Source organism: Bombus affinis, unplaced genomic scaffold, assembly GCF_024516045.1.
Source record: "Bombus affinis isolate iyBomAffi1 unplaced genomic scaffold, iyBomAffi1.2 ctg00000275.1, whole genome shotgun sequence".
NCBI lineage: Eukaryota > Metazoa > Arthropoda > Insecta > Hymenoptera > Apidae > Bombus > Bombus affinis.
In genome coordinates, this window is record NW_026108965.1 from 153,146 (window position 1) to 164,479 (window position 11,334).

General features: G+C 43.0%; 1 protein-coding gene across 1 annotated transcript in view; it reads left to right on the forward strand.

The window, feature by feature from the left end:
• The window catches only part of LOC126927834 (uncharacterized), a 95,721-nt gene extending 89,408 nt beyond the window's left edge, over positions 1 to 6,313 (forward strand). Inside the window, exon 2 of the mRNA XM_050743823.1 lies at positions 3,991 to 6,313. Coding sequence (XP_050599780.1) covers positions 4,168 to 5,835 — 1,668 coding nt within the window. The 5' untranslated portion in view covers positions 3,991 to 4,167 and the 3' untranslated portion in view covers positions 5,836 to 6,313. The remainder of the gene's footprint in view (positions 1 to 3,990) is intronic.
• The last annotated feature ends 5,021 nt before the right edge of the window (positions 6,314 to 11,334 follow it).

Below are 11,334 nucleotides of genomic sequence, written 5' to 3' on the forward strand. Positions count from 1 at the left end.
ATTTGGTATTATTTCAGGATTTGTGCTGTCCTGTTGGGCTTGTGTGTTAGTGATTGTCCTGCTTCGTAGGGGCGGGAACAGTTTACGTTGTAATTGTTTTCTTACTTCACATCCTTTATAGCTGGCTGGGTGGTTTCCGTTACAGTTATAGCATTTAACTTCTTCTATTTTTCCAGAAGATGGGCAGTGTATAGTTAAGTGGTTTTTTTGCGCACTTGACGCAAGCTGGGCTTCTGTTGCAATAATTTTCAGTGTGTCCGTATTGTTGACACCGCATGCATTGAGGTATATCTTTTTTGTGTCGTGGTGGTTCCACTGTTACTATTGTGTTTAGTATTTGTTTGATATCATATATTTCCTTGTTGTTGTTTCCGGGTTCCAGTTCTATTAAGAATAGTGGTAATGGTTGCTTTGTGTCGAATCTTGTTATATTGTTTATTGTTCTTGTTTGATGACCAATTTTTGCTAACTCATCGCTTAGTTTATATATGTTCGTTTTAGGATGCAATCCTCTTATGACAATTTTATAGCTCCTTTCAGTTTTTAGCTGATACGTGTGGTAAATAGCATTTTTTTCTTTTAATGCTTTTATAACTTTCCTAAATGTTTCTGGTGTGTTTGTTTGAATTTTTACTTGTTCCAGTTTTGTTTGCTTTATTGTGTAGTTGTTTTTCTCGGCTAGATTATATAGTAGATCGATGAGCGGGTCTATTATTTGGGCCTCAACAAAAATTGGTGGTGGTTTTGTAATATGATTTGTTTGGATTGTGGTTTTATTTATGGGGTCAGCGTCTGTTTCTTCTGTTAGTGAGCTGAAGGAGTTGCTTAATGGTAATTCTTGCAGCCATCGCTGCTTTTCTGTAGCTGGGTTTTCTATGGCACTTATGTCTGGAGTTGTTTTGCGTTTTTTGCTAGCCTTCGCTAGCTTCCAGCTTTCGTCCTGTTGAGGTTATTCGGTATATAAAGAGAGAAATACGCGTGGATAAAGTGTAAGATACAAAGTATATATTTGACTTAATGATGAAATACAGGAATACAATTTGAGCTGGTCCAGATCCGCACGCTAGCAGTGTTACTTTATGACTGAAAACCCCGAAGCCAACGTCGCCTGTCTAGAGTTTATGGTCTGCCTCCCTGCTATTCTTTTGTCTATGTGCTGTCGATGGCTTCAGCGCTTGAGAAAGTTAAAAAGACCAGATGTGGAGTTTTCCTAGAAGTGGTGACCTCTTCAACACGTCCTGATAGTATCTTTCATAATCTGAATTGCTCTCTTCCTGTCCCCGCTGCTCTTTTGTTTCTTCTGTCTCCATGTTAATTTGTTTGTTTTTTATATAATATGTTTCTCCCTTTGTTGCTATGTTTATAGTTGGTATCTGCATTGCTATTTTATTTCCTCCTCACTATCTGTTACGCCACGAGGCTTACCACAGGCTGTATTTTCTAACCGTCGCTCACGGCCCTACAATGTCGCAGTCAGATCGTTTTATCTGACCGCCGGATCATATACAATGTATCGACGAGCGCATAGCTGTCGCCAAGCAGCGAGTTCTCGAAACGTCGAATTTGGTCCGTTACGTTTTCCTCGCAAGAACAGACATACGTGATCATAGGCGCGAACGGTGGCGTGACCTAAGTATAGTGGGGGTCGTCTTAAAGATGAGACAAAGAAATCATCTAAAGTCGATCAGTTCCTTGTGACGCGTCGAACGTTACACATTGAATCGAATCTAACACATAACGTCTGTCTCAAGCTGCGTAGTGCGATAGGTCTCGTTATATGCAAACCGCTAAACAAACCTTGACTGTTATCTTTTTCGTTTTTAATTGTTGATCTTTGACTGAACTTGTTGTTTCGTTATTTTTATTAAACTTTTATCAACCAACCCAATATAGTTGTTCGTATACACTCAAACCTAACCACCTCTATTCTCGTAATAGAAATAGGGGATCAATCAGTTCGTGGCATCGATTGTTTAATCGTAACGAGAATTTACGACTCTCGTTGACGCGTTATCTAGCGATCGCGTCTCTCTGCGAACGGTTGAAGCATTTGGTCCTTCGAGCCGGATTCAGTGTCAAGTGAAAGGTGCACGCCAGTGACACCCACTACCATACAGTGCCACGTGAACCCAACACAACCAGCAGCGGAAGCGTTACTACCCCAGCGAGGTCAGTAACGTAAAGGGTCGTCACCTTTGAAGAGGTATAATTCGGTGGTTGAAACGCAACCACACAGCCTCCTGCCGCAAAGTGGGCAATCGCCAACAGAAGTAAGTTCAAACGATTTCGCTCTCAATTACATAACAAATAATGGCAACCGGAAACGAATTCGCCACCTTGCGTCGACAGCGGGGCTACTATATCGCCCAGTTTACACGCTTCGCAAAAAAAACTGGACGACATTGAACAATCAGGCTGTCCGGAAGAGATCGACTTGATACAAATTAAAGATCGTCTAGAAATCTACGAGACGGAACTCCGTGCCATACAAAACCAGATCGTAGCTATAGACGAGGGAGAGATCGCGCGCGGCATTGAACTAGCGGAAGGATACGAAAAACTACAACGCCGAATAACTAAACAATTGATCAATATACGACGAAGTACGCCGTCACAATCGACAAGCGGCGCATCAACCGCCGGTCGCGTGTCTGCTTCGCTTAAACTACCGGAGGTTCGGATACCTACATTTGATGGCGCCCTCGAGGATTGGCAGTCATTTTACGATTCCTTCTCGTCAACGATAGATCAAAATGAACATTTAGCACCAGTTCAGAAATTTTATCATCTCCGATCAGCCCTGACTGGATGGGCCGCGCGAAGCATACAGTCATTAGCCATCACCGAGTCAAATTACGCAATCGCCATTGACGTTCTTAAGGAAAAATTCGACTGCCACCGTCAAATCTGCATGCGACAACACGAATTATGGAATTGTCATGTCTTCAAAGCGAAGTCGCCCAAAGAACGCCTGGAAATCGCTAAAAGGGCGTCGCTCTGTACCAATTGTTTAGGCAAGGAACACGCTCTTACTCAATGCTCCGCGGGGTCATGTCGCATCTGTAGACAGCGACACCACACGTATCTGCATCAAGACCATGGGCATAGCAAACCACGAACACGTGTCAACCGAACATCGAGCGGTCGATCTTCGCCTAGTTCACCGACCCCGCATTCCTCACATCGTTCGAGACGCACATCCTCGTCTCCCCGATCGTCTCCCCGAGCATCGCCCCAAGCGTCTCGCCGAGCGTCTCCCCGAACGTCTCCGCGAACATCTCCGAAACGCGAATCTCGGTTATCGCGAACGGCGGCATCGGGATCGACTATATCGTCCAGTCCTAAACGACAAGGAAAACAATGACAGCATCAGACGACTGTGTTAGGGACCGAACCACAGAAAACGGACTCATTGACCTCGCCTCCTTTTGAACCATTGCAGCACGACTTGTTAGTCACAGCGCAGGTCAACATCTTGAACAATGAAATTCAACCATTTCGTTGTAGAGCTCTGCTAGACACCGGCTCTAGCATGAACTTTATCACCGAAAGGCTCGCTAACTCATTAAAACTCAACCAACGGAAATGTTCGGTCCCAATCGGAACACTCAACACGTTATCGAAGATCTCGAAACGCTACATCACGGCCATGATCACCTCCATTGACGGCACATACGAACGCAACTTGACGTTTCTAATCATACCGACTATCGCGTCTTGGGTCCCAAATCAACCCGTAGATCGCTGAATATACAGATACCTAGGAATCTCCAATTAGCCGATCCAAGATTCCATAGACCTGCTCCGATCGAAATATTGTTGAGCGCCGGACCAACACTAGCATCACTCTGTGTCGGCCAACTTGATATCAGTCAAGCAAACGGGCCCGACTTGCGTCTGCAAAAAACGCGATTCGGATGGGTCATCGGGGGGAGCCCAACCTCGCAATCATTAGCATACGCATTTCACGCCTTCACGACGGCTTTACAGGCGGACCTCGCCCGTTTTTGGGAAATCGACGAGGGACCGCCCACCGCACGAATTTCGGAAGCGGAACGACAGTGCGAGGAGCACTTTCGAAATCACGTTCAACGCACCAACGAAGGGCGATACGTTGTCGCTCTCCCATTCAACGAAACAACTCCTCCGCTTGGATCCTCGAAAGCCATGGCAATGAAGCGACTCACTTCCCTTTGCCGTCGATTCCAACGAGACAAACAATTCGAAGCCGACTATCACGCCGTAATAGAAGAATACTTGGAATTAGGACATATGACGAAGATTACCACGGACCACTGCACGGACGACGGATATTTTCTGCCACATCACGGCGTGATCAAAGAATCCAGTCGGACTACAAAACTCCGAGTTGTGTTTGACGGATCTGCACCAACAACCACCGGAGTTTCATTAAACGACGTACTTCATACGGGACCGAAACTACAAGACGACATATTTCTTATCCTTTTAAGATTTCGTTCTCATCAGTACGTCATTACAGGCGATGTCGAAAAGATGTATCGACAATTTCTTGTGCGTCCAGTGGATCGGAAATTCCAACAAATTTTGTGGCGCAACTCTGATGGAGAAGTTGACACCTATCAACTTAACACAGTGACATTCGGGCTATCAGCGGCCCCCTATCTAGCCATTCGGTGCCTGAAACAACGGGCAGACGACGAGGGACATCGATACCCACGAGCAGCGATGGTCTTACAGCGAGACTTCTACGTCGACGATGTTCTCACAGGAGCTGATACAAAGGACGAGGCACTATCACTGAGAACGGAGCACATAGAATTGCTTAAACTAGCCGGCTTAAACATTCGAAAATGGGCAGCGAACGACCGGGAACTGCTACGAGGACTTTCCGAGCAGGACATAAACGATAAGCTGCTACTAGGCGAATCGCAAACTTTCAAAACTCTGGGTGTTGTTTGGAATTCCTTTGACTATTCGATCCTATATTCCGTCAAAATCAATCCTACCACCTCTCGAATTACGAAGAGAACAGTCAGCTCCGAAATTGCCAAGATCTACGACCCTCTTGGATTACTGGCATCAGTGATCGTTCGCGCTAAAATGTTGCTCCAACGACTTTGGACTTTAAAAATTGACTGGGACGAATCTCTTCCGGCTGACGTACACACAGAATGGAGCAAATATTATTCACAGCTACCTTTGCTAAATAACGTGAAGTTTCCACGTAAAACTATAATCAAGACTGCAGCGGAAATTGAATTACACGGATTCTGCGACGCCAGCGAAAGGGCGTATGGGGCATGCGTCTACCTTCGCACCATCACTCCGGAGGGTCATGCCTGGACACGACTCCTCACTGCAAGGTCAAAGGTGGCTCCACTCAAATCACAAACCATTCCAAGGCTGGAACTGAGTGGAGCACTTCTTCTCACATCATTGGCCACTACAGTCCTTCAAGCGTTACCAAGCAACATTTCTCGGACCGTTTACTGGACTGATTCTACAATCGTTCTACATTGGATTAATACATCACCCCATACGCTGAAAGCCTTCGTCGCGAATCGTGTGACAGAGATTCAACAGAAAACTCACACCTCCGATTGGCGCCACATTCCCACTACCGAAAACCCTGCAGATCTCATATCGCGAGGCCAATCACCCGAAGACTTCTTGCGATCAACCATTTGGCAACATGGACCGGAATGGCTCCAACAACCTGAAAAATACTGGCCGACGTGGAACCCGGTACCATTAGCTGAAATACCAGAGCAGAAGAAGGCAACATGTCTGTCCGTGACTCCGCCTGACCACAGTCTACTGGACTGGAGAGATTTTCTTCTTGGCCCAAGCTGATAAGAATTGCCGCTCGTTGCTTCCGATGGAGACAAAAACAGGATCGGGGGGGACCTCTAACCACACATGATTTAACCAATGCGCATAACAAATTGGTCAAATTGTTACAGCTCTGCTATTTTCCAGATGAAATACGTACTCTCCGAACAGATCGAAATTCTGCAGTGAAGGGGAAGGTGCAACGACTCAATCCATTTCTGGACAAGGACGAGATATTGCGAGTCGGAGGCCGACTCAGTCACTCACCAATGCCCTTCACTCAGAAACACCCAATCATTCTACCCAAATCCTCAGTTACAGCACACATTATCGAGCATGAACACCTCCTAAATCTCCACTCCGGAACTCAAGCTACCTTATATGCCTTAAGGAGATCTTATTGGCCTATCGACGGCCGTAGTCAAGTTTGGAGCACGCTGAAGAAGTGCGTATGTTGCTGCCGAGCCAATCCACCTCCAGTGGATTACGTACTGGGCGACCTTCCCAGCTGCACGGATAACGGAATCTCGTCCATTTACCAACGTCGGAATTGATTATTGCGGACCGTTCTACATCAAGGAACGAAAGGATCGCAACCGACGCAAAATCAAGGTATATGTAGCAATCTTCGTATGTCTTGCAGTTAAAGCAGTCCACCTCGAGCTGGTCACCGATCTCACTAGCGAGGCCTTCATTGCTGCTCGGCGAAGATTCATCGCTCGCCGAGGATTCTGTGTAACAATTTATTCTGACAACGGTGCCAACTTCGTTGGCGCCAACAACGAATTACGAGAGCTCCGAAACCTCCTGCAGTCCGACGATCATAAGGTAAAGGTTCACTCCTTTTTAGCCGATCGACGGATCGAATGGCACTTCATTCCTCCCAACTCACCTCACTTTGGCGGGTTGTGGGAGGCTGCGGTGAAGTCCTTCAAACGACATCTCAGACGTGTCGCAGGTAACGAGCTCTTAACATTCGAAAACTTGAACACACTGATCATTGAAATCGAGTCTATCTTCGACTCCCGTCCTCTGACTCCAATATCATCTGACCCAAACGATCTTCTTGTCCTTACTCCCGGTCACTTCCTCATCGGAGATGCATTAACAAGCTTTCGAGAACGAGATTTCCGGGACACTCCATCCAATCGTCTCTCCAGCTGGCAACACATTCAAAGGGTCAAACAACATTTCTGGCGCCGCTGGCATCGAGAGTACCTGAACGAGCTAAAACATCCGAAACAAATGGAGCAAGGGCAGTCACGACATCCGAGAAGGCACCGTAGTAGTCCTCAGGGAGGATAACGTACCATCCATGCAATGGCCTTTGGGCCGCGTGATCAAGGTCCATCCAGGAGTCGACGGAATCATACGGACCGCTACCGTGCAGACGGCAACAACTAACCCTGGATCGTGGCGTCAAAAGACTGGTCCCCTTACCCATTCACCCAGATCCAGACGAGTCCGACCACCCACACGGAGCGAAGGAGATTCGTCAGCGACGCACCTGACTCCACACCATATCATTTGATCGGTACCCTCTCAACGGGGGGAGGATGTTACGCCACGAGGCTTAACACAGGCTGTATTTTCTAACCGTCACTCGCGGCCCTACAATGTCTCAGTCAGATCGTCTTATCTGACCGCCGGATCATATACAATGTATCGACGAGCGCATAGCTATCGCCAAGCAGCGAGTTCTCGAAACGTCGAATTTGGTCCGTTACGTTTTCCACGCAAGAACAGACATACGTGATCATAGGCGCGAACGGTGGCGTGACCTAAGTATAGTGGGGGTCGTCTTAAAGATGAGACAAAGAAATCATCTAAAGTCGATCAGTTCCTTGTGACGCGTCGAACGTTACACATTGAATCGAATCTAACACATAACGTCTGTCTCAAGCTGTTGCTTGTGCGATAGGTCTCGTTATAAGCAAACCGCTAAACAAACCTTGACTGTTATCTTTTTCGTTTATAATTGTTGATCTTTGACTGAACTTGTTGTTTCGTTATTTTTATTAAACTTTTATCAACCAACCCAGTATAGTTGTTCGTATACACTCAAACCTAACCACCTCTATTCTGGTAATAGAAATAGAGGATCAATCAGTTAGTGGCGTCGATTGTTTAATAGTAACGAGAATTTATGACTCTCGTTGACGCGTTATCCAGCGTTCGCGTCTCTCCGCGAACGGTTGAAACACACTATGTTTCATGAATTTATTTGCTAACGGTATTGAAACAAATAACAAGCAGAGGACGAACTATCCGTGAACTGTTTTGCCAACGAGTACGCTTCCAATATTTTCTGTTTGAGAAAACACACTTGTTGCTGTTGCAACTCCAAATATTTTTACAGCCGACGCCTTTGCCATGAATCATCGGCTAACATATAAAATAGAGAAAAGCCATAGTTGATTGTAATGGAAATTTAGAAAACCTCAAACTCGATATAGAAGGGAAAAATAAAGGAAAGGAAGGGAGAGATAATTGGAAGCTTGGGGCCAGGTTTAATTCACTGAAACCGGGCTGCTTGTGTCATCACAAAACAGAATTGCCAGTACGTCATTTCTGTGCTCCCGTCCTCGTATAAACGGTTTCACTCGTTAAGAAAAAAACTCGTTAAAAAAAAATAGGCGGTGAAGAGAGAAAAAAGCAGACAGAGAGCGCTTTTAAAAAGCTGACGAAGCGTGTGTCACGTAAAATAAAAGAAAATTTAAAAGAAAGAAGAAAACTTTATTTTTCCTTCGTTTATACACTTATAAGACACTTCTGAGCTCTAGCCGTGACCGTACGAGACTGAGTCTCTTACAATCTTTTTACTTTCGGTGACATCTGTTCCCTCATTATCCCCACTACCCCTGTAGGCGTACGTGACCGTTGCTACGCTTCTAGAACATTTTGTGGAAGGACCGTTAGTCCATAAATGAATCCTCAGGTACTCCGGCAATATACATTGTCGCCAAGGTCGCCATGTGTTTCCCTCATCGGTCCATCGGGTTCGAAGTATGCCAACCGGGACACCATCCTGCCCGCGGTGTGTGTGTGTGTGTCCTGGTCTCTGATGTGATTTACGTTACACGTGCGTTGCCACAACGAGACACACGGTGCTATTTGTCGTTTTAAATTGCGCCGCAACTTGTTTTTGAGATCTTTGCTAGAGACACGTGAAAACACGTTGGAAGTATATTTCTTGTTTTTGTGGAATTTAGCTGGAAAATGAAAAATAACGTAAAACATGTACTTACGACTTACAGGGTAATTGAATGTATACACTGTAATAACCAGCGATTTAAGGCTTTAAAAGATCGAAAGAAAAGAAAAGAAAAGAAGAAAGATTATATGTTGTGGCAGTCTAACTCGATCTAAGGAAATAGAGAGGGAAGGGGGGGCAAAGCTTGTTAATCTGGAAAGAATACAAGCATCAGTTTCAAGCACTTACAGGGAATCAAGCGAGCTTGTTAAGGTCGTAAGTTGGACAATTATCCCGTGTTAGGTTCAATCAGCTTAGTCCTACACAAAACTGATCCAATCATGCGAAAACAAATGTATTCTGATTTTTGTCGCAGATATTTCTGGTCTACGCACTCCAGTGCCCGCACAACTCATATTGAAACGCCTGATTTTCCCATATTCTACAGCGATAACATTACCTGATTTTTTACAACCATGAAGGACTCGAAAATACTTGCAATCTTCATCTGTTTGCAAATTATTTTCGTCACTTTCGTCCCGTCAGGGGCTGGTAAGTTGATACTGATTAATTATACCATCGAAATTCTATATAATGGCTACAAAAAATATTTGCATCATCACCCTCATTTCCTAATGAAGCGCGTTTTTTTTACCAAGTTTTATATTTCATTTCATAGTATCAAATCTCTGTAGTTACACGAAAGTATTAAATGATAGGAAACTTGATATACACGAATTTAATTAATTAATAAGTTACCGTTAATTAATAAGTACACCGTTAACGCTTGCATGCTGGTCGTTAAAACACATGCTGCGCGAATAGGGTACACAGCGATTCATTTAACTCGCCTTGAATTAGTTTTAGAAAGACAAACATGGACAGGGATAATTTTTGTCACGAGCCGTTTAATTTATTCGTTCATTAGAACGAATTAATTTACACCTGCTGAGATCGCGATTGATGTGACAAATTCGAAATCTTGTTACATATAAATATTTTTAAACAACCACGTCGTAAGCTTTGTATATTTTTGAATCGCAACGAAACTGTTCAGAGAAATGCTGAAATTATTAATTAGAAAAGGAGATTTCTACGGATCGTTGTAAAAGTGTCAGGGAAAATATTCGTGAAACAGTTACGTTGTTACAAGTTCTACAAGAAGAAATATTGAAAATCACGTTCCACTTATTCAGTTGCGCGTGTAAAAGGTATCTTGCGTTCGCGCAAAAAATCTCTGAAGGATACATGCTTTATAATAATTGGAGTGTCGAAGTTGTTACGCGGATCGGCGTACACGTACCTTTTAATGAAACTAGGTTACCCATTCGTTATTCGTTCCTAATTTTCCAGCTTCACGATTTTTACGCAATAAAATTTTATACACCTGTTCGGTTTATAAATGATTCAATTCAAATTTAACAGAATTAAAGTTGAAATAATCATTTGTACTTCATTAAAAGGTTCTTTCAGCATCTCGTTTTAATATTTTTATTGGTAATATTTTGTTGATCGTTATATATAAATGGAGTTTTTCAAAGGAGAGACATTTTAAGGTAGGAAATGGACATACATTTATAATAAGAATTCAGAAGAAAGAATATTTCATACAGAAAGAAATATTCCGTATGTATAAATAACTACGCTCTGAATTTTATATGTATCGGATATTCCTTCTGGTTAATGTATCTGATGTTTTTTCACGCGAGATAGCGTATATTTGCATCTATATGTCTCTTCGTTTCTCAGTAGTAAAACTTAGCATTCCTGCGGCTGATAAGTAGTTACGCACTGACAACGAGAAACATAAAATGAGTAAGAAGCATGAGACATTCTATAAGAAAAATATAGTTGTTTTTATCTTTCATTGCATATTCGTCAGAATATTGTTAATAAATTATTTAAGTTAAGATTTCAGTTGAAATAAATACATAGGATTAGACATTTATTTATATATGTATCTATGAACGCATTTGACATAAAATTTTGATAACGACTAAAATTATATATTCTGATATTAAATTAATTTAATGAGAATAAAAAACTAATTTTTTAAACAAGATTTTGTATAAAGTTATATTTATTAGGAAAAGTTCGTTCATCCCTTTATAATATGATAGGATTAGACTCATAGCTGTGTAAATCATTTCATGGAATAGTATATGTGTGCGTGTGTGTTCTAAGTTTTTTACTATAAAAATGCTAAATGTACTAGGAGACGTTTTTAAAAATTCATACATTTTTCCTCATCAAACATATCAATCGTTATATTGAAAAGTTAATTATCTTTTATTTGTTTCGAGCTGCACATTGATTGAGACATTCGT